Genomic DNA, 24345 nt, shown 5'->3' on the forward strand with positions numbered 1-24345 from the left:
CTAATCTTGTCCCGTGGTGGGGATGGGTCCCGGAAGGCTTCTCTGACAACTAAAAGGATGAGTACATGTGAAGAGTCCTCCACGCGGAGGACACGTGCCCAGCGAGATGACTGTGGTTGGAAACCTAACCAGTCATGGCCAGAGTGGCCCTGGGAGAGCTTGGAGGAGGGGGAAGGTGGCTTATTCAGAGGTGCATTGGTCTCGGTGGGGGAGAGGAGAGAGGTGTGGGGCACCAGGCTCCTCGAAGATGAGGTGGATGTTTGCTGGACTGACACCGTCTCTAAAGGGAACCGGGGTCGAATATCCCAGGCGAGCTGTAGAACCAAACACAACGACCAACTCTTCCAAAGAGCTTAACATTATAGAAAAAATTCTTTCTGAAAAGAGCCGTGAGAATGGACTGTTCTGAAAAAATAAAAATAAAAAATACAGCCTTGACTTTTTGCAGCCCCCACAGGCAGCAGTTACCGCTCCCTGCCCCCCGGGCTGCGGAAGTGGAGGCTGGCCCAGCTCTCTCGCCCGCCGCGGCCCGGGGACTGTCCCCGGGGCGGGCATGTCCCGGGGGGACCCCGCCAGGGCCTGCTGCACGCCGCGCAGGTCCTGCCCGCCTCCGGGCTGGACGGATGCAGAAGCCGCACTACGCTGTCTGTCCCCGAGGGGCTCTGAAACGCGGCATTTCTGCTCCTCGCGGGGCGCGCGCGGAGGGAAAGGAAAGGAAAGGAAAGAAAAGGAAAGGAAAGGAGCAGTGTGTCCCTGGGGGCGCCGACCGCTTCCACCCGCAGTCCTGGGGGGCCGCCACCGCGGGTCCCCGCCTACCTAGCTCCGCCTTTCACAGCGTAGAGCGAAGGCCAGTCAGTCCCCGAGCGAGTGCGCTCTGCGGCCCATTTTTCCGCCCCGCGGAAGGACACCCAGAGGCCAGGCTGGGGGCGGGGACGGGCGGCGGGGGGCGAGGACCGGCCGGCACCCGAGTCTCTGGGCCGAGCGTGAAGCCCCGCCTCTGAGGGCGTGTCCTCCGTGCTAGCCCCGCCCCATGGGAACGGCCTGTCATCTAGCCTCGCCTCCAAGGGCGTGTCCTCCGTGATAGCCCCGCCCCACAGACATGGCTTATCATCTAGCCCCGCCTCCGAGGGCGCGTTCTCCACGCTAGCCCCGCCCCGCAGGCACAACCTGCCCTCTAGCTCCGCCCCTGGGCGTGTCCTCCCGTGCTGGCCCCGCCCCCAGCCGAGGGCGTCACGGCCCGGCCCGCCCCACGCCGCTGGCCCTGGTGTTTCCTCTTCCACTCGCGCTCCCGCAAGCAGTGCCTTCGGAGCCCGAGAACGCGCGGAGGAGGGTCTGTCTTCTGGTCGCCGGACTGCAGCCGTTGCCATGGCCCCTGTGCTCAGCAAGGACGCGGCGGACATCGAGGTACGGACGGCGAGCCGGCTCCCCGGGGGGCGGGAGGCGTCCCCGCGGGTGGGGGGACAGGGGAGGCCCAGCGGCCAGCGCTGCACCCCGGGAGGAGCGGGAGACGCGGGGGCCGGGCCTCCGCGGGAGGTCTGCGTGGTGGCCGAGGGGTCCCACGCGAGCAGGAGGGGGTGCCCTGGGGGTGGGGCGGGGGGTCGGAACCCGGCCCGTCCTCAGCGGCGTGACTGAGGGGGGCAGACTGCGAGCTGCAGACGGGTGGGCTCTGCAGGACACAGCGCCCCGTCCGACCGTCCCCACCCCCCCTGCTTCTCCCCCCCCCCCCCCCCCCCGCCTACCCTGGGGCCACCTGTCTGCTGCCCCCCACCTGCGGCATCTGCATCCTGAGTAACTGCGGGGGGGGGGGCACAAATCGTTCATTCCGGGTGGTCCCCGCCAGCGAGCCAGAGTGCCGTCCAGGAAATGACCACCCGTGGGGAGAAGGAAACAAAGTGTTGAGAACGAGATGAATTCAAGTTCAGCGTGGCTTTCTCCCCTCTCCACAGTGTTCGCTTTCCTCCGCTGTTTCTGTAAAAATGTCACCTTGCTTTCCTGTGACTGTCAAGTCCTACCTGAAAGGACCGTGTCCTGAGAGTTCTCCTCATAGGACCTTTCTGCAGGCGGCGAGCAGGGTTGAATTATAAACAGGGACTTGACTCCTACCTGCCCACCCCTGCCGGCCTTTCTGAGCTCAGGGACACTGCGGTGTAGCGTCTTGTTTGGGGCTTTTCTTTCTGTGAGTCTCCTGCTCTGATAAGAGGTGGGTATGCACGCCTGCCTGTGTTTTCTTTAGAAATGACAAAAATTTCCCTTTCCCTGGTGCGTCCAGTGGCTTAAGCAAAACTTTAAAACCACCTGTTTGCGGGGTGGCTGCCTCTGGCACGTTCCGCCTCCATTGTTGAGGGAAAGAACTTGGTCTTCTTTTGGGCGGATGGCAGTCTTTGTTACCTCCAGACTCCATACCTGGGTTTGAGAAATCCGTTCTAGTAACAAGAGTTTCTATTTATATTTTGTGGGCCCCTCCAGTTAATTTACTCATCATTTTCTCTTGTGCATAATTGGCTTTTCCCTATGCATCAAGATGAGATATTGAACCCAATACTTGTCAATGTGTGTGAAGGGTTAAAGAGACTTGATTTTTTATTTACATGATAGTCCTTTTAGTCCTTGTTACTTTGACCTAACCATATCCACCCCCCCGCCCCGCCTTATTTATTCCCTAAGTCAATAATAATAGCAAAGTTCAGGCAAATACTGATTTTAGAAACAAGAGTGTCAGGGCAGGTAGCTTTTGGATTTCAGAATGGTATGTTATCTGCTTAACTGGTTTCTTTCTCTGTCTCTCTTGCATTTGTCTTTGAAATCAGCTCTTAACCACCTTACGCTGAGGGAAAAGATGTCAATGACATATAAGTGACTGGCTTACTATCCTGTATTGTTTCAACCTAAGAAGTCCAAGCCGTCACACTCACTCTCCTCCATCTACCTGGAGTCTGTGTGATATTATTTCTAACCTAGAGTAGCGATACACAAGGTTTTTTCAGCATTTAGGCAGTTCAGATACGCAGCACTTTAATCAGTAACATCTTTGATCAATCACAGTACCTTACTTTTCCCTCTAATACCCGTGATTCATGGGCTAGAATAGCATGAAAGACCGTGAAATTAATCATTAAAGTATAATGCAGTGAAGAAAAATGCCTTAAGCCTAGAGGACCATGTTCAGGCATAGATGTCTCAGTTGATCCTGTTGGCTCACACAAGTTCACTTTTGTTTGAAGAGTCGGAATGAATGATGAAAACTCAGTATTTGGTCCAATTCAAATGCATGCGCTGCATAAGTGCTTTCCTTGAGTGAATTGATTAAACCCATTGTCTAGAGGTCATTGTGACTGTGACCACGGACTTCATCTCAAATACATGGGGAAGCAAGTAAGCTTTAAAAAAATTTGTCAGCATGGGCCTGACCTGTGGGTGTGCAGTGGATAAGGCACCAGTCTGGAGCGCTGAGGTCCCTGGTTCAAAACCGGGGCTTGCCCGGTCAAGGCACATATGGGAAGCAACTTCTCTGGGTTAATGCTCCCTGCTCCTCCCCCCCTCCTCTCTCTCTCTCTCTCTTTCCCCTTCTCTCTAAAATCAATCAATAGAAATTAAAAAAATAATTACCGGTATGAAACAGAAAACGTTCAGTTGATAAATGTGAAAAGCACAGAAGGTGTTGGAGGCAGTGATTTAATTTTCCCCGAAAGCTACCTATAGACCTTAGGTCTCTGTGATGTGGTCAAGACCTCTCTTTGCTTCTGAGGGAAAAGATTATTGAGGTCTAAACAGTTGCTTTGTGTGCTTCATAATTTCTAACCTCGATCCAATAGCACATCAAGGTTGAAGGGTTGGGGGCATGAAAAAGAATCAGAAGGTCACCAGACTCCAAAACTGGGATGCCCTTGGGCTGGAAGGTAGGCGTAGTAGGTCACAGACACTCGGCAACAGACCCTAGCTCATAGACTCGGAAGCTGGCATTGTGGTAATGGGAGAAGTTGCCCGGGAAGGCAGTTTTTCCCGCAGACACTTTCGTGCGGCTCAGAGCCGGGGACTGAGATCTGCTTCCACCCATTGTTAGCCCTGCAACTCCAGGCAAGTTACTCAGCTTCTCTAGTCATACTTGCATCATCTGTTAAGTGAGGAAAATAAAGGTAATTAACAAATGTCAAAATATCATATTTCCTTTTCAAAAGAGGGCAAACATGTTTAAAAATATAGAAAACTATCCGGAAAATCAATGCCAATGAAATGATTAGTATTCTAACGTTCACTAACTATAGCTGTATACTTTTTTTTTTTCTTAGAGAGAGAGTGAGACAGACAGACAGAAAAGGAGAGAGTTGAGAAGCATCAGCTCGTAGTTTCTGACTTTAGTTGTTTGTGGATTGCTTTCTCAGAAGTGCCTTGACGGGATGGTGATGGTGCAGGGGGTGGGGCTCCAGCCAAACCAATGAGCCCTTGCTCAAGCCAGTGACCTTGGGCTCCTGCCAGCGACCATGGGGTCATGTCGATGATACCATGCTCAAGTTGGTGACCCCGCGTTCAAGCCAGATGATACCGTGCTCAAGTCGGTGACCTCAGGGTTTTTGAACCTGAGTCCTCAGCATCCCAGGTCAGCTCTCTGTCCCCTGTGCCACCACCTGGTCAGGCGGTAGCTGTGTACTTTTAAACCTTATTTGACTTTGTGAGCTCACTTTTAGGATACGCAGCTGAATTTTGTTAAGCATGACTTTTAAATACAGATTCAAAGGTTTCTTATCTTATTTTCTAAGAAAGGTTTCAAAGAATACCACTCTCAGACATTGACCTCCTACCCTTCACAGTACTTGATTTAGTTTAAATTGGTAACTGGTATAATATCAGCATATTGAAAATCGAGTAAAAATGACTTTGGAAGAGATTACTTTTGTTCAGCGCCATGTTCTCCTCCCACTGACATGGATGATTGAGGATAGACAATAGAAGTATAGCAAAACTCACCCTAGCCAGTTAGTTCAGTTGATTAGAGTGTGATCTCAATTCACCAAGGTTGCGGGTTTGATTCCAGGTCAGGTCACATACAAGAATCAACCAATGCATGCAGGAATAAAGTGGAACAACAAATCGGTGTATCTCTCTCTCTCTTTCTCTCTCTCTCTCCCCCTCTCCCTCTCTTCCTTTCTCTCCCTCAAATCAATTTTTTAAAAACAGTCTAGCCTGACCTGTGGTGACACAGTGGATGAAGCATCAACCTGGAATGCCGAGGTCACCAGTTCAAAACTCTGGACATGCCTGGTCAAGTCACATGTGGGAGTTGATGCTTCCTGCTCCACCCCCCCCCCCTTCTCTCTCACCCTCTTTCTCTCCCCTCTCTAAAAGGAATAAATAAAAAATCTTTTAAAAAAAAGGTCTATCTAAAGAAAAACGTATGTTTTTAACTCTTTGAGGACTAGTAATTTTGGTAAACATTTGCAGCCAAACTAAATTGCTACCTTCCCTTCTACGGCCTCCTCCAGCACAAGCCAGGGTCTGTCCTTTGCCGTATCAGGTAGCGAACAGTAAGTGGTGATAAACTCATTTCCAGCTTACCCTGAATAAACAGGGATCTGGGCTCCTTGTCCACAAAATCACATGCATTTCCAGTCAAAGAAAGCAGTTCCAAATGACTTATTCTATGGATTCTATTCACTGGAGAAGATAATGGGGAGTTTTCTGTGTTTCTGAAATAAGAAAATAAGATAAAATGGTAGATTTGGAAAAAGGGGCCAAAATGGAAACAATTTGGAGAAAGTGAATTTTTAAGGAGCGTTTTGACAAAAGAAAAGACATGAGTTACAAATTGGCAGAGAGAGCTGAATAAGATGATGTCAGAATACCCTTTGTCCTAACTGCTTCTGCCCCTAGGGAGGGAAGCAGGTCCCGGATTCAGAGGAGCAAGGGAGGATCCAGCTTTGCAGAAGCCCTGCTTGTTTATTTACTTAAACTTAGGAGGTTTGTACCCCGTGTACAAGGAACAGCCCTTTCTTGTCTGTTACGGGCCAGGCGCCACAGATCTACAAAAATCGAAGGCTTTCAGTTTTTTCTTTTACTTTTAAGACTTTAAACCTGTTTTGTGAGTCTGAGTTCTCCTCCCTCCCCTCCTTCATACTGCCCCTGGGACCATACTTAGTTTTACTTTAAAGTATTTCTTCTTTCTCAGGAATTTATCCGGGCAGTACAAATATGTCTGATTATGTGATTTGGAGAGTTGGCCTCATTCCAGTGATATCTTTGTAGGTTTAGGGACTTCAAATTTCTACAATTAAATGTCATATATATATATATATATTTCAATACAGTTAAAAAGAAATTTTACTTCCTACCCATGAATTCAGAGGGCTGGGTTTAGTCGTTTAATTGAAAACTGTGAGATTAATGACTAATGGTGACTCCTGTCACTAGGGAGATTTTTAGTTTGGGTCTGCTTTCTATGAACCCTAGCAAGTAGTGTTGACTGATGGCTTAATTGTAACAATGTGCTGGAATTCAGTAACCTCCTTGCTTATGCTCTGGAAGAAAACTCCAGTTTTTGGAAAGGTAGACATTTACTTACTATAAGGAGTTAGTAAAAATTTCAGGAAGGTCTAGAGTCAAAAAATGCTGAGATAATTGCATTATCTTTAGGGAGTCATATCTTTCCTTAACTATACTGCTTACAAAATTTAGGAGATATTTCAAAATGAATATGAAGTGATAATAAAAAAAGAAGCATCTGATATTTTTTATTAAACAAGAACATCAGAAAAGTAAATGGCAAGTCAAAGAAAGGTGTTTGATTATGCAAATGAGATGCAAAACCAACTTTGATTTCAGTGAAAACGCACTGTGCAAAAGGCTTGAGAGCCCTGGAGTATCTCTGCACGGTCCCTGATCCCCTGATTTTTGTGAGCAGTGCATTTAAATGCAGCCTTGTCACCAAACTCGGGATATAAACGGGCAAGAACCCTGAAAAGTAGATGTTCCCATAAGGTAGACTTGTCTGGTCACTGTGGGAGAATAAGTAGCATAATCTTAGAAACACCAACATGAGAGACAATGCGACTGAAAAAAATTAAGTAATAAAATAATAATGAGAAAGAAGTAGGACAGTAGATACAGGGCAGGCGTGATTGTGCTAAAGAGGTGCCTGGAAAGGAGGTTGGTGATTGCCCTTTCTGCCTTTCAGCCGTATGGATACAGGGAGCGATAGGGGCCAAAAACCTTTAGTCCTTAACCCTTCGAGCAGTACGCATGTTCAGGTACATCCTCTTGCCTCCACACCATCCAGAGGACGAGCACACATGTCCATCTTTAAACTTTGAGCTGGAGATTCGTGAGAATTACATGAGATAGCAAAAATTTTTATTTTAAATATGTGTAAGGCAACATTAAAAAAAGGCAAATATATGTTTTTCTTGTTTCCATAAATTGGTTATTAAACAAACATGATTTTAAGTTAATAAAACTGTTACTGGAACTAATATTATTTTTTGAAAAAAAAAACAAAAAAACTCACTCCCAGGAGTCAGTGAGCATGAAAAAATCTTACTGCTCAAAGGGTTAAAACTCTTAAGAAAAATTCTTTTATCGATACACTGTCTTTTTTTTTTTTCTGTGGGAGAGAGAGAGAGAGGGACAGAGAGAGAGACAGATAGGGACAGGCAGGAAGGGAGAGAGATGAGTAGCATCAATTTTTCCTGTGGCACCTTACTTGTTCATCGATTGCTTTCTCATATGTGCCTTGACGGGAGGGGGGGCAACAGCAGAACGAATGACCCCTTGCTCAAGCCAGCGACCTTGGGCTTCAATCAAGCAACCTTCAGGCTCAAGCCAGTGACCATGGGGTCATATCTATGACCCCATGCTCAAGCTGGTGAGCCCACTCTCAAGCCAGAGGAGCATGTGCTCAAGCTGGATGAGCCCACGCTCAAGCTGGTGACGTCGGGGCTTCAAACTTGGGTCCTCTGAGTCCCAAGCTGATACTCTATCCACTGCGCCACCGCCTGGTCAGTCTTTACCCTGTCTTGATTCAGAGACATTTAATAAGGCATTCTAAGATTATAAATTGATCTACAATCAGGATTTTAATTTTTGAATGTGATGGGTTTACCTTCTGGATTTCATTTGCTCTTAATCTTCTGTGTCAAGATAGGAGGTGTTTTGGGGCTTCACACATCAACAGTATGGATGTTCACAGATATTCTGTAGCCAATTACACTACCGAGATAACTCTTTCCTGTGGTTTATAATTATTATGCCTTCCATTGCTTTTAACCCTTTGAGTAGTGAGTTTTTTTGTCAATCCTTTGAGTGAGGACACACATGAACGTTCGTACTACTCAAAGGATTAATTAGCTTGTTACACTAGCAGGTATGAGACATCTGCATTTAACTCAATGTATAACTTTTCTTTTAGACTGAACAGGTATCGATTCATGTTAGGAACTTAGTTCTTTTGCATAAGGTTATTTTCATATTTCACAGCATGAGGCTTCATTCCATCATTTAAAAAACAGAAAGCCTCATATTAAAACAGGCCTGGGTTCAAATGCTGGCTCTATTTTTTTTTATTTTATTTGTGTGATGGTAGTCCAGTCCTTTCCTGGACTGTCATGTCTTATTCTGTCAGTGGGATTTAACCTTGATTATTTCATATAGTAGCTGCAAGGGTTAATTGGAGTCATGTACATATGATGCCTCAGATAGCATCTGTCACATAGAATGTATGCTTTTTCAATGGCTGCAATACTTTTAAATATTATTGCACACATCACGCGTGTTGCATAAACATCATTTGGGTAGAATGTTGTTCAACTCCAAGAATTAACTAGTGGTGTCAAAGTCTGTTAAAGCATGTGAGGGAGGGGAGAGTTAATGTAGTTGAAAGAATTAGGAAGGAGGCTCATAATAAATTCAAAAGGGTTGCAGCTAAATCTTGTGGGAAATTTCCTGAATTCTCCTTGTCAGTTTTACCAACGAGATGGGGCAGCCTCTGAAATTCAGGTCAAATGAAAGAGCCTCACTCATTTTGCTTTTTATTTCTAGTTCAAAAAGTGTTTTTAATGCCCTCTGTATCTCCAACCTTCTCGTGTTAGCTGCAGGAGATTCGAAGGCAGTAGTTGATACGCGCTGGTCTGCACAGGACTTCCACGTCTAACACAGGAAGGAGTAAGACTCACAGCAGGGCTCACAGCCCCCCTCCCCCGACTTGACTGTTTCACTGCAGTGGAGGGATTTCTCAGTGCTTTCCTGAGCGTTTTTTGAGACTAGATCAGAACCAGTACGCTGGTGAAAATTTCTTCTTGGCATTCTCAATGATACTGTTTAGAAGGGATTTGAAGGTATCCTTTTCTGAAAAGAAATGTCAACACAATTAGTTTTTCTTAAAACAAAAACACAAATGACATTTATGTGCAAACTGGACGAAGCTTCACTTTCTCTAAGCAAGTGCATTAGCTTCACAGAAAGTTTCTTCCTAGACTTTTAAGCATCCCTGTGCACACTGTACTTGATTATAACTGCCCCTCCCCTTTTTTAAGTCTAGGCAGGGGAAGGAGAAGGTGATCAACCTACTTCACACCAAGAAAAGGAAAGGTAAATCATGTCCTTTCTGAACTGATTTAAATAATACACTTTTTTTTTTTTTTTTTTTTTTTTTTTTGCACTAGATTATCCTGATTTTATTTCTTTGAGAATTTCGGCTTGGTTGTGTCATTGTGTTCGCACTGTCTGTCCTCTACCTCGATCGTGGTAATTAAAGAGACGATCTGTGTCCCTACCTCCCAGGTGCTTGGAAATTGATATTATGAGTGCTTATGAATGTCCCCTGGAGGCACTCCTGACTGGGCCACTTTGAAGAAAAATCTCTTCATCAATAATGAAGCCCCGAGGGCCACTTCTCAAGGGACCCACACAAAATTACCTGTCAACTCCAGGCCTGATTTATACAGATGGCGTTCCCTCTGGTCCGCGTTTCATTACCCACCCCCGCGCGCACTCTCCTGAGCCGCCTGGCCCCTCCCCCTGCACCTCCCGTCTGTCCTCAGACTTCACCTCCCAGTTTTCAGCTGCTGGTACCTTCCCAGGGCTGTTCCATCTAAGTGGATCTTTGTGAAATCTTTCTGAATGATACTGGAAGTGGACTGGAGTGAACAGGCTGGAACTTCAGAAGTGTTCGTCTTTACTTTGCAGGTCGCCTGAAAATCTTCAGCAGAACAATAGGAGAGAAGGCATATTTATCATACCTTAATTACAATAACGCGTATTTCCAGGTTAGGGGCCAAGCCTGGGGGTGTTTTGGCTTCGTGGGTGGGACTCCCTTGCTCTCTGACCTTGTGGGAATTATTCAGCCTCTGTGAAGAGGTCGCTGATTCCTCAGCGAGTGTGCTGTCCATCAGTCTTTTAAGGATGGGTTGTAATAAAACAGGGCAGTGGTGAGATTGTTTGGGAATGTGAACGTGTTAAGGAAACACAGAAGTGGTGGTGTCATAGCTACTCGAGTGGTTCACGGTGCCAGGTAGGATTAAGTGTCCCATTTATTTACACCAGCTGTAAGGATTTGATAGACCTAGCCTTTGGTCGAACCTGCTTCCTTTTCTCTTTAAATCAAATGAATAAGCAAATCTAAGTCTCTCCTGGGCACAGGGGAAAAGTCTGTTTCTTCTACACGTGGTTGGAGTTCTGTAAGGGTTATTTATTAACTGGAGTTAATATATATATGTTCATAGTTTATGTCTCTAGGATAAGATTTTCTTAGTTAGGAATTAAGACCAGAAATTTCCCTCCCCCCCCAAAAAAAAAAACAAAACAGTGTACTTGCCAAGTCCTTTTATTCAGTGTGTTTGTTGGTTGATCATTGTCAGTGGAAACCAGAGTACAGATGGTCGGGTCCCCAACCCCACAGGGAATTCCAGCTATCTTTCTCTGACTCCTTGGTCCACCGTGACCCCAAAGCTCTGGGGAATCTCTTTTAAGTATTCTCCAATGGAAAATATTGGGGAGTTCTGGAGTAAAACACTTCAAATCTTCAATAATTCAAAAAGGAAAGGCAATTCAGTTCACTTCACAGACCTCTCAAGTTAACACATAACAACTTGCGCATCAAAATACTTCTTTTGGGGTTCTTCTTCATTCAACTTTTTTTTTATTCCTTTGATTTAATTTTTAAGTTATTTTTCATGATCATTACAGAAGATTTAAACCATGCAGACAAAGGTGAAGAAAAGACCCCAAACATAGAGTCACACCACCCAAAACAACCAGGCTGAAAGGAGATTGTCCTTTTTTTCCTTATACACAACGGTTTTCCCCCTAAATAGCTTTAATCATACACAATTTTATACTTGCTCTCTAATCCGATCAGAAATAACTGCTCACACTCTTACTAACTTTTAAAATAGTTTTATATAGCAGCATGAGATTCCTTGGGAGTGGAGGTACCAAAATTTATTGAGCGCTTGCCTTTGTTATCAGACATTTACTTTGTTTTTAATAGTAGTTACTAGGAATAGTGGTTCGGCCTGACCTGTGGTGGTGCAGTGGATCAAGTGTCGACCTGAAATGCTGAGGTCGCTGGTTCAAAACCGGTCAAAGCACATATGTGAATTGATGCTTCCTGCTCATCTCCCCCCCTCTCTTTCTCTCTCTCTCTCTGTCTCTCTTCTCTAAAAAAAATGAATAATAATAAAAAAGAATGTTTCAACTTTTTTTTTTTTTTTTTTTTGCTGAAAGCAAAAATTATTAAATATGTGCTAATGTCAGACTATCATGGGCTCCAGTGAAAGTAAACAAAAATAAAATGACGCAGAATGGTTGGCGGGGGCTTCTTTCTATGTGGCAGTCAGAGAAGGCTTCCTAGTGGAGGTGACACTGAACTCTACCTGAAAGGCCAGAAGCCCGCAAGTGTCTTTGGAGGAAGATGAGAAGGCAGACCTGAGAGGTGAGATTGAGTTGAGGCTGAGGAGCAAAGGAAGGAGCTGGTGTGGGGAAGATAGAGGTGTTGTATTTGGTGGCATTCGGTGTGAAATTTCTGCTCCATACGGAAGTACAGCTGTCAGATAGCAGCTGGCAAGAAGCAAGAAGCAAGTGGAGGCCAAGAGGTTGTTGATGTAAAAATGGTGTTTGCAGTCCTGGGGCTAAGGCCGCTGAGAGATGGAGGACCTAGGCAAGGCCCTGGGGGTTTAGACTTCGCAAAGAGCAGAAAGAGACTCTGGTATCAGAGAAACCAAGGGAGGAGGGGAAGGTCACAGTCAGTTCTCCTCATTGAGGTCGAGAGGGTAAGACGGACGAGGGCATCAAAGTCCTTCTTGTTTGTTACTCTGGAGACATGGTGAGCTTGCGGACTGTGCGCACGGAGGAAGGAGCCCCATAAAACTGGGTGGGGAAGAGAACAGGGTATCCGGAAGTGAGGCGACTCTAGAAAACTGGGGAAGCGTCACGAGGAGGACCCCGGCAGGAGGGGTGGGAGGGGGAGACAGAGCCTCTTCATATATTAAGGGAAGAGGTCCAGTAGGAAGAGACAGCGGTGTCTGGGACTTGGAGGAGACCGTCACCTGTATCAAAGGATTCTTCCAGTGAGAGGGAACGGGGTTGACAGTTCTGAGAAGCCTTGGGGCAGGGTGCCAGGCAGAGGCTGGTAGGTTGGGTGGTGGGAGGATGAAGGCAAGGAGTTCTCATCGGAAGGTTTTTATTTGCTCAACGGAGTGTAGATCGCTGAGGCTACGAGGAGAACAGGATAGAGAGTTGAAGAGTTGAAACTATGAATAGGCATTCTGGAAAGGGAGAGAAGGAACTACTGTATTTCCCCATGTATGAGACACACACTTTTTGGAAAATTTGGGGTCTAAAAATTGGGTGTGTCTTCTACTACAGTTGTAGGTTTTTTTACTTGCATTTCCCACTTTTTAATTTTTATTTTATTTATTCATTTTTAGAGAGGAGGGAGAAAGAGAGACAGAGAGGGAGAGAGAAGAGGGAGAGAGAAGAGAGAGACAGAGAGAGAGGAGAGAGAAGGGGGAGGAGCCAGGAAGCATCAACTCCCATATGTGCCTTGACCAGGCAAGCCCAGGGTTTTGAACCCGCGACCTCAGCATGTCCAGGTCGACGCTTTATCCGCCACCACAGGTCAGGCCGGATTTCCCACTTTTTCCCACTTGGTTTTTGCGAAGACAGTGATTCGTCATCAGACACAGATGAGGATTTTGATAGGGACGAGGAGCTGTATGAATTTTATGATGAATACAACTTGGGTTCAATCACTTTATGTAATACTTTTTTTTTTTTTCAAATTTCAGACCCCATAATTAAGGTGCATCTTATACACGAGAGGTTCTTAGTGAGGAAGTGTAAGAGGGTTGTCAGGCCCTGTTTGCTTTCTCTTCCGAATCTGTCCAGAGAACATGAGAGCCGTGAACGAACGTGTGGGTTCTCCAGCCATCTCTGTCGCTTGGGTTCAAAATAGTTAAAGAGATGGGCTTCATTGGGCTAACGAGTTATTATTATCTGCGCAATGACGTCAAATGAAAAAGGAGAGAGGGGCATGGAACTGAGGGGCCTCTGGGGGAATCAGGGTGGTTGGTCCTGGAGTCCACCTGGAGGGACTCGGGGTGGAAGGGAAGGGCGGGCAGCGTGGATGCCAGGGGCGTGCCCGGTGGACCGGTGGGCAGCGTGGATGCCAGGGGCGAGCTCGGTGGCGGCGGGCAGCGTGGATGCCAGGGGCGTGCCCGGTGGATCGGTGGGCAGCGCGGATGCCAGGGGCGAGCTCGGTGGCGGCGGGCAGCGCGGATGCCAGGGGCGTGCCCGGTGGCCGTGGGCAGCGCGGATGCCAGGGGCGTGCCCGGTGGCCGTGGGCAGCGCGGATGCCAGGGGCGTGCCCGGTGGCCGTGGGCAGCGCGGATGCCAGGGGCGTGCCCGGTGGCCGTGGGCAGCGCGGATGCCAGGGGCGAGCTCGGTGGCGGCGGGCAGCGCGGATGCCAGGGGCGTGCCCGGTGGCCGTGGGCAGCGCGGATGCCAGGGGCGAGCTCGGTGGCGGCGGGCAGCGCGGATGCCAGGGGCGAGCCCGGTGGCCGTGGGCAGCGCGGATGCCAGGGGCGAGCTCGGTGGCCGTAGGCAGCGCGGATGCCAGGGGCGAGCTCGGTGGATCGGTGGGCAGCGCGGATGCCAGGGGCGAGCCCGGTGGCGGCGGGCAGCGCAGATGCCAGGGGCGAGCTCGGTGGCCGTGGGCAGCGCGGATGCCAGGGGCGAGCTCGGTAGCGGTGGGCAGCGCGGATGCCATGGGCGTGCTTGGTGGCAGCGGGCAGCGCGGATGCCAGGGGCGAGCTCGGTGGCCGTGGGCAGCGCGGATGCCAGGGGCGAGCTCGGTAGATCGGTGGGCAGCGCGGATGCCAGGGGCGAGCTCGGTGGCAGCGGGCAGCGCGGATGCCAGGGGCGAGCTCGGTGGCGGCGGGCAGCACGGATGCCAGGGGCGAGCTCGGTGGCGGCGGGCAGCACGGATGCCAGGGGCGAGCTCGGTGGCGGCGGGCAGCACGGATGCCAGGGGCGAGCCCGGTGGCGGCGGGCAGCGTGGATGCCAGGGGCGAGCCCAGTGGCGGCGGGCAGCGTGGATGCCAGGGGCGAGCCCGGTGGCGGCGGGCAGCGCGGATGCCAGGGGCGTGCCCGGTGGCGGCGGGCAGCGCGGATGCCAGGGGCGAGCTCGGTGGCGGCGGGCAGCGTGGATGCCAGGGGCGAGCTCGGTAGATCGGTGGTCTCCAGGAGGTCGAAGAGTTTGGGGAAGGGGGAGCCGTGTAAGGGGTCAAGATTGGAGTGATATGTTTGAAGTAAAGCTTTTGGAGATGATGCAGTAATTAATTAATAGCAAGGTCAAGGGAGATGGGGGCTGGGGGAGGCTGTGAAAGGGAAAAGAAAAATATTGGTGGTGGGACGGTTAGTAACCGAGGAGGCGGACCCTGGATGGTCCCGGTGGTGCGGGAAGTCACTGGAGTGGGCAAAGAATGAAGGGCCGTGGACGACAGGCAGATTCTCACTGAGTTTGCGCAGAGGGTGGTGTGTGGACCAAGGGGTCGGTAGGTGTTACAAGGAGGAAGACGCGGAGGACGGCTGTTGGGAACACACCCGAGGAAAGACGGCCTAAGGTCAGGAAGGTGGAGAGTGGAGTGATGTATCCACCAGCCCCGAGATGACAAAGATTGTCAGTAAACCCCCAGAATCTGGAGGGACAATGGACGGTTGTCCCCTACGGGTCTCAGAGGACGTAGCGCCCCATTGACACTTGAATGTCACACTTCTAGCTTCCAGAACTGGGAAACAGCACCTTTATGTTGTTTTAAGCCACCCAGTTTAGGGTAGCCTTCTATGGCGGCCCTAGCAAATGAATGTGGATTTTGGTGTGAATTGCCAAGAAGTGGGGCTCTGTGTGGAAGAAGGAAGGGAAGGCGGGAAAACACAGGATGTGAAAGAGTGGGTCTCTGCTGTGAGTGCACAAAACGAGTTATTCCTGATTATTGTATTACTATTCATTAATCACTGTATCATTTATTTGTCTTGCAACAGTAAACCTGCTTTTGCCAACGCCTGCATTTGGAAGCAGAGCCAGTGAGGATAGAGATGTAACTAACGCCTGTGAAGGGGGAAGACCTTGATTAAATTCAGATTCACAGTTTAAGGAAGTAATTAGGTTAAATGTGATAATATCTTTTTAGAGGCGGAACCGTGCTGTTGAAGCCCCCGCTCTGCCCGTTTTTGGTTTTGTTTAAAAACTAGAGATCGCCGTCCCTGTGGGTGTGTCCACATCATAGAGTTACTCTTTGGAACAAATGAATTAAGGACAGTTCCAACCAGCGTCTGTTGGCTGACAGATGTGCCCAGTCCTTGTATGAGGGGAAAAGATGTTTATTATCAAATACAGTGGAGAGGCAAGTAGGAAACTTAAAAAAATCCACACTGAAAATTAAACATGTATTTTTACATTATGCCTTCATTCAATGTTAGAAGCAATGGGTGAGTGTCTGCTACAGCCCAGGCAGCTCACGGACTGCCTGCGTGTGGACTGCCCAGAAAGATAAATGTGTCTCTGCTAGATGAGCTTATGATACCAGCACGGAATCTGAGGCAAATTCACAAAAATAACTATCAATCAAGACCAAAGTTGAAAAGTGCTTGGTGGTGGTGGGGGGGTGGGGGGGGGCAATGGTTCAGAATTAAAATAGGCAGGTGATAAATTGACATTCATACAGCTTAATGATTCGGTTTTACACTGTTATTTTGGTTTTATAGAAATGACAGTAGAGGAATTCATGTAAGTTTTGTCACAATCTCCTCCCTCCCTCATCCCCATCTCCCGTAATTCAGGGGCCGTGGGTTATTAGATGTCTTTTTCCTGAGGCACATGGAGGGGACGGGGCTGTCCCTGCTGAAGTGGGTCAAGTGTAAGACAGGTGTGGGGTCCCGGGGCCGGCAGAGTGGTGAATGTGAGTCTGTACACTCATAGCCTCTTTTCCCTGCTGCCTTACTTCAAAACACCGTCCAGCCTTACGCAGATGTCTCCTTTCAGAAATGACGAGGACAAGGGCGTAGAAAGGTGGAATGGTGTGATTAAAGTCAGTGGTGAACCTGAGACCAAAACCTGCAAAGATGAGCCCCATTTTACCTGACTGCTTATTCAGATATTAAAATACAGTGGATAGAGCGTAGGCCCAGAATATGGACATCCCAGGTTCCATCCCAGGTCAAGGCACACATGAGAAGCGACCATCTGCTTCTCTCCCCTTCCCTCTCCCCCTCTCTCTTTCATTCCCTCCCGCAGCCAGTGGCTTGATTGGTTCGAGCACCAGCCTCAGGCACTGAGGATAGCTTGGTTGGTTTGAGCATCGGCCCCAGAAGAGATTGCCGGGTGGATCCCAGACAGGGCACATGTGGGAGTCTGTCTCTCTATCTCCCCTCCTCTCACTTAAAAGAAAAAAAAAAAGCATAACATGAACTTGAGAAATCCAAGAAGAAGAGGAGTGGGAAGTTCTTCAAACACGACCTCATTTTCCTTCCTTGTGTGCTTTCACCAAGTTTCTCTACAAGACGCTGTATATTCAGATCCTCACGGAGTTCTTCAGGTGTGTAAGCAGAGCGAGGTGTGAAGGGCTTCCAGTCCGCGGGCCAGAGGGTTGCAGGGGACGGAGCTCACGACATGCCGTCAGCCACTACTCAGCGTGGTGTCAGCTGACCGGCCCTGCCCTTTGCCGGGCCCCTTTGACCTCTGACAGGGCAGATTCTGTACTTGCTGGGGAAAGTAGGAAAGAGAAATAGGCAGAGACGACTGCAAGACTGAAGCTGGTGTTGGGGTTCTGTGTATTCTTTTTTAGTTTCCCGTCATTTCTCTCTATTTAGACATGCGTTCCAAAAATGTGCTTCACTGGGCGCCTTGACTGAGGGACATTTCCCTTTTGCATTTGACTTGCATTAAGTGCAGCAATGGGCTGTTATCACAAGGATGATGTCACCGGTCAAGATGACCAGTTCACATTTGAGGATTTCATTTTTAAATGCCATTATTACCAAGGCTATCATGTATGACTAACTTCTATTAGCCTGCCCTAACCCTTGCCCACTGGCCTCGTCAGTGCCAGACCGCAAGTGTGAATGAATTCTGCCACAGGGCAGCTACTTAGAGGCACACATTCTGTAATTATGACTTGTACTGCACTATTCCAAAGATACCGACTGGTTGGTCTTCTCTCTTCATCTGAAAACGAGACGAACCAGGAAATCTATGTGAATATTTTCATTTTGCAACTTAAAAATACGTATTCCGCCATGAAAACCTTTGGCTTAAGTGAATTAACATCTGGGCTTGATGACTAATTCTTTGAGTCCACTTTTCTCGGACAGTGAAGCTGCACCGACTGGTTATGAGAGTTCTCTCACAATTATTCAGCCTCACCAGGGCCTTTTCGTACCCATGGAAACTGTTCGGGTTGACATGGGACTCCGAGTTCCTTCCATCATTACGAAGGTGCCGTCGCTGAAGTGTGGCGGTCACCTTGCTGCTGCCCAGTGAGTCTTGTGGGATAATCTCTGACTTCTCCCGTGGTGTCGTTAAGTGTAGTCTAACTTTTAGTAGTAGAATGAATGCACAGGATAAAGATAAATTAAGTAAGAAGAGCTTTTTAGGAAAAGCACCGGTGCCCCTTACTGATCTTCCCAGGAATGTGTGGCGGAATGACCAATAGGAATGGGGTGAAAGGGACCAGGGACGCCCTGATTCGGAGTGGTCGCTGATTGCCATGGGGCGAGCACATCCTCCGTGCAGATTTTAAGCCCTAGAAATACGGCGTTGGGAGGAGATGTTAACTACAGGCTCTCCCGTGAAATCGGAGCTGGGTCGAGAATACCATGTGATTTCTCTGCCCTCCTTGTCATTTTTTTCCCCAAATTTGTACTAGTATGATTCCAGTTTTTATTTATCTATCATATGTTTGGTCTCTTTTTTGTTGTTTGGCCATTTGCCTTGCAGTTTTGGAAAAGTACACTTTTTAAAAAAAGGCTAAATATTTGGATCTCTGAGTTTCTCTAATATACCTTAAACTAGTTTAAATGGTCAAATAATGGCCTACAAAAAACAACAACAACAACAATGAATTTTCAGATAATACCAACACATGTTTTTAAAGGACTAATTTTAAAAAGATATCATTAACCCTATACAGATTGCTATTTTTATCATAGAATTAATTTACTAACCACAGGATGTTTGCACAGCCTTGCCCATATTAGATACTGCTTTGCAGAACTAATATGTTCTGCCTCTTTCCAGATTCTGGGTAGAGCTGAAGCACGACTTTGGAACTGATTTGCATATTGTGAGAGACACCATTTACATGTGCATTTACAGTTTATCAAATGCTTTATCCAGTATAAAGGAGTCGATAACTCAAAATCTTTGGGATACTTATCCTGCATTTTTATGAGGGTTAAATTCATTTCCATTGACACCTTTTTTCACTTTTTTTCCAATAAAAATAAAAATATGTTTGATGTAACACAATTGAAGGCAAAAGAAATCTGATACATTTTTTTTTGTGTGTGTGATATTGTTAAATACATTATTTCTAGTCCTCAGAGTTTTCATTTCACATCATAGGAAATACTATGAAATGTCAGGATCACCCAGCCTTTGTTTCCTTAAATCTTAACAAATGGGTGAATAGTGCAAAGGTTGCTCTCAGTCAATTCTGTTACGTAGTTACGTAGCAACCTTGTTAATTCCCATCAGAGTCTTGCCTTAAGTCACATCCTCTTTTCTGTCAGCACGGTAACCTTAATTATAACTCATATCTATCATCCCTGAGAAAAATGCTCATATTTTTGAATAAGTTTTAACTGCCAGGAAGGCTTTCAGGAAGAGACCGTGACAGAAAGGGCCTTTCATCCCACACCTGGAAGTTATTACGGTTATTCTCTTGAAATGGAGAATAATAGCTGATTGTTTCCTAGTGGTGTGCCCTATTTAAGGGAAGTCTTAAAAAAGTAAACGGCTCTGTGTAGTACGCTCCTTTTTACAAAATGGTCTGTGAATAAAATAATAAGGAAATCTCACTAGAAGTGGAATGCTACTAATTTGGTAAAATTATCATTCATTACACAGCAATGCGATGGCTTAAAATTTATTTTCAGTATGAATCTGTACAATGACAGCTCAAGTGTCAGACACTTTGTATCGAAAGTGATGGTGATAATTTCCTCATCTCGAGATGAAGAGTGTTTCAGTGGCAATGGAAAACTTTTAATGCTTTGAAGAGTCATTTTAAATATAGGGATCATGCAGTCTTTCTCGGGGAAAGAAAAGATATCTAGCGTTATCCACTAGATCTGAAACTCAGAACTTAAGCATCTCTCGATTTCCTGATTTTTTTATTTTTATTTTTTTGCTCCATTTCTGCTTTTTATAGATGGCTTCCAATTAGACATAGGATCCGAGGCAATATACAATAATGGCTAACTCAAAAGCTTTGAAAATATTTGGGAGCTTCTTTGTAGTAATCTGTCCGTGTGAATTTGGTGATACACGGAGTCAGGAGACTTGGTCCTAACCATGACGGCTTTTAACCTCGGTTGTCCTTTTTTCTTCTGTCGTCCATCTGTCAGTGGATGTCCCTTAGGGCTCTAACACTGAGACTGTGCTATTCTCATCATGGGAGACTTCCTTTATAGTCTGCTCTATATAAGGCACTGAAGATACTGAGATGAGTCATAGCCAGTCATTGTACTCAGTACGTTCCTGAATCTTGTGGAACAGACAGGCACACAGCAGAAAATTTTAGACAGCATGGATTTCAATCAAAACATATGATCTAATCATGTCTGTAAAAAAATTTTTTTTTTCTTTTTTTTTTTATGAATCGAAAGTGTTAACTATGTAATTTCTTTTATAATGGAACTGGCGTTACTTGACATTTCTGAGTTGTCAACTGTATTTTTGGTACCAGAGCATCTGTGATTTCTTCACAATTATGGAAAAAAAAATCTTAGCTTTTCAGATAAGATGTCTGGATTTAATTCAAATCCTACAATTGAAAGGCACATGAAACATGCTTTATTTTACTGTCAGTTTTTTTTTTAGCCTCTATGTCTTTTGTAAGATGACACCAATGTTAAAGGAATAAGATGACACCAATGTTAAAGGAAGTACGAAGGAGCATGGAGCGTTTGTTCCTAAGCTAGTTTTGTAACCCAACTTTTCTTGTCTGTAGTTACCATTCCCCTTGTGGTCGCCAATTGTTGCCATGAGACCATACATTGGCTTTTTTGTATCTTCGTAAGCCTGGTAGGAGAGGTTTAGCGCAGTGTGGCTTGAAGGCAGGGACTTCTGTGCAGGGGATGGTTATGGGAAGTTTCCAGAAAACAGTTTACAAAGGAACAGTGGGCAAATTTTTATTCACATCCTTGTGCCATATTGTAAAAAATTCATATCAGTTCAAATGGAGAAACCTATTAGCAGCCGATCAATGGAGATTAAAATGAATCATTTTTTTCTCCCCCCCCCCCCCCCCGTGCTGGCACAACAACATTTCGATTGATCATTTTTTGAAATGAGTAATTTTTGGTGTAGGAGTTTTTGACATCTTGATGGATTTCAAGAAAAATACTAACTTATGCTGATGTGATTTCCCATTCGCCTTTTAAGTACATAAGCCAAATGCTTTCATTCTGACATTTATACGCACGCCGGCTCTGAATGTGTTCCCATGTCGGTTGGTCTGTCATTGTTCCTCACACCTGGTTGGCCACCAGAATTGCCTCAGGCACTGTGTGAACCAGATTATGAGACATAGGATTAAAAGAAATTATTGAAAGTGGCTTACACGAGACAGTAATTTATTTCTTCCTCGTGTAAAGGAGTCCAGAGATAGGTTGGACCGAGCCTACAGCTCCTTCTCTCGTCAACAGTTTTCTGTGTCTTTGTCCTGATAGCCTAATCTACATGTAATTGGGGTCCTCCCAGGAGAGGAGTGGGGGGCTGCCAGGAAGACAGAAACATCTGGACAAATCAATCCCTGGGTCCAGAAATCCCAATGAAGTCCAAGAAATCTGAAGAGCACTACAGCAAGGCACAACATAATCAAAATGCTCAGAGCAGTGAGAAGAGTATATTGTTAAAGTAGCGGGGGGGGGGGGGGGGGAGGCACACTAGGTACAGATGAAAAAGACATGGAAACCCAGATTTCTTGTTGGTAACTCTATCTGTGAGAAGGCAGCAGAGGACATATTTGAAGTCCTGTGTGTGTATGGGGGGGGGGGGGGAGCTGTTAACTTTAGAATTCTATACCCAGTAAAATTGCTGTTCCAAAACCAAGGTGAAAAAAAACCTTTGCAGACACACCAAAGCTGAAAGAATTTATCAGCAGCAGCCCTTGCACTATAAGCAATGTTAAAAGAAGTCATGTCCTTCAGACCAGATGGAAAGTGATACCAGATGGAAATATAATAGATTTACACAAAGGGTTACAAAACTGCAAAAATCATGACAATGAGGGGAAATATAGGATTTCTGCTTGCTCAAATCTCATTAAAAGATAATGACTGTTTAAATAAAAATATATACTGGTAGTTAATTACACATACACAAGTAAAATGCAATGTGGATAAACTTTGAAAACATTACGCTAAGTGAAATAAATCAGTTACAAAAGACCATATATATTGTATTTCTGTTCATTTGACATGTCTGGTATAGGTGCATTTACCATAAGAAGAGAATTTGATTAAAAATGGGGTAAGTACCGCCTGACCAGGCGGTGGCGCAGTGGAGAGAGCGGAGGACTGGGATGTGGAAGACCCAGGTTTGAGACCCCGAGGTTGCCAGCTTGAGCACGGGCTCTTGTGGTTTGAGCAAAAGCTCACCAGCTTGAGCCCAGGGTTGCTGGCTCGAGCAAGGGGTTACTCAGTCTGCTGAAGGCCTGCGATCAAGGCACATATGAGAAAGCAATCAATGAACAACTAAGGTGTTGCAACGCGGAAGGAAAAACTAATGATTGATGCTTCTCATCTCTCCGTTCCTATCTGTCTGTCCCTGTCTATCCCTCTCTCTGACTCTGTAAAAAAAATAAAAAAAAATAAAAAAATAAAAATTGGATAAGTACCTAAGTAGACATTACTCAAAAGAAGACATGCAAATGAGCTTCAGTATATATATGTGTATATATATATATATATATGAAACGTTGCTCAATATCTTTAATCATCACCAAAATGCAAATACGAATTACCATAAGATATCACTTTCATACATGTTAAAATGAATGTTATCAAAAAGATAAACAATAACAAGTGTTGGTGAGGATGTGGAGCTGCACTGTTTCTGGGAATATAAATTGGTGCAGCCACTGTGGAAAACATCCTCAAAAAATAAAAAATAGAACTGTCACATGATCCAGCGATTCCACTTCCGGGTGAAGGGTCGAAGTCAGTATCTGAAGAGCTGTTTGCAGTCCCGTGTTCATTGCAGCATTATCCGCGATTGCCAAGTCATAGAAACAACTGGCCATCGATGGATGAATGGATAGATATTTATCTAACAGCCTTGTTTTCTTATTAATTTATGTGTGCTTTATATATAATAAAAAGTCTAACCCTTTGTCATTGTTCTTTGATAACTTCGGCACAGTTCAAGGACTGTTTGGTATAGGATTTCTGACTTAGGATGAGAAATCAAAGGTTAGCATCTAACATTCCTTACGACCCTGATATACTAAAATGCTAGAGACCCAGAGAAGATGCAGAGAGTTAGTTTTATTCATCCCTGGTCGGAAACCAGTTTGGGTCAAATAGTATTTAATTACAACTGAAGAGTGCTAAAGGCATTATTTCTTTATATCTTACTTTAGGTTTAAATTTAAATTATTTAAAGTCAGATATTTCTGTCCCTATGTTGGAAGAGCTGGGTTGTGTTTGTTAAAGAACTGTGACATCTTGATCTGACATCATACTGTATGTTTTCCACTAGCTAATATTACTTTTTAAATGGCAATTACTCTCTGTAAGCACTCACAGGACATTAATTATGAATATAAAATACTGGGGTGGTGAACACACAATACCGTGTATAGATGGTGTGTTGTTGAATTGTGCATCTGAAACCCGTATAATTTTCTTTACCAGTGTGACCTCAATGAATTCAATGAATAGCAAATAAAACATGGAACCCCCCCAAACAGACTATAATATCACTATTAATTAAGATAATGTGGCTTAAAAGGTAATTATATACATTAATTTTATATTATTTAAAATGTTTAACACACAAAATCATATCTTTCCAATAGAAACTAATCTTATTTCAAATATAGATTTAGTTTTTCCTCCTTTTTGAAGTTTTCCATAATACCAGGAGTATTTACATCAGTAAATGCCCCTTTAAACATGATTTTTAATAGGTATATATCTAGTTCCAGTGTAGACAAACCATAATTTAACTTTTCCTGCTAGGTATTTTATTGTCCAGCTTTTTATTGTTATAAATAGCAAACCATACTTTCTCTTAAAAGAGATTTCTTAAAGGATCTCTTTTTTTATTTTAAAGATTTCAACAGAGGCATTAAAAAAAACACACACATCCTAAGCCCTGGCTGATAGCTCTGTTGGTTAGAGTGTCATCCCCTTACAGAAAGGTTGTGGGTTCGATCCCCAGTCAAGGCACATACAGGAACAGGTTGATGTTCCTGTCTCCATTTCTGTCTCTCTCTCTCCTCCTGCCTCTCTCTCTAAAATCAATAATAATCATAATAAAAGCATCCTTCAAATCTAGCTCTTCCTAGACTCCCCTGCCAGGCCGGCCAGGCACTGCTGTACGAACCTCCTTAGACTCTTCTTCCTTAGCCCTGT

The 24345-nt window shown here is 45.7% G+C and overlaps 1 protein-coding gene across 2 annotated transcripts in view; it reads left to right on the top strand.

Moving 5' to 3' along the window:
• Positions 1-1247: 1247 nt before the first annotated feature.
• The window catches only part of DPYD (dihydropyrimidine dehydrogenase), a 673084-nt gene continuing 649986 nt past the window's right edge, over positions 1248-24345 (top strand). For both annotated transcript variants that reach the window (XM_066352595.1, XM_066352596.1), the window contains exon 1: positions 1248-1404. In XM_066352595.1, the coding sequence (XP_066208692.1) occupies positions 1366-1404 (39 nt within the window). In that variant the 5' untranslated portion in view covers positions 1248-1365. The remainder of the gene's footprint in view (positions 1405-24345) is intronic.

This window comes from Saccopteryx leptura, chromosome 11, assembly GCF_036850995.1.
Source record: "Saccopteryx leptura isolate mSacLep1 chromosome 11, mSacLep1_pri_phased_curated, whole genome shotgun sequence".
Taxonomy (NCBI): domain Eukaryota; kingdom Metazoa; phylum Chordata; class Mammalia; order Chiroptera; family Emballonuridae; genus Saccopteryx; species Saccopteryx leptura.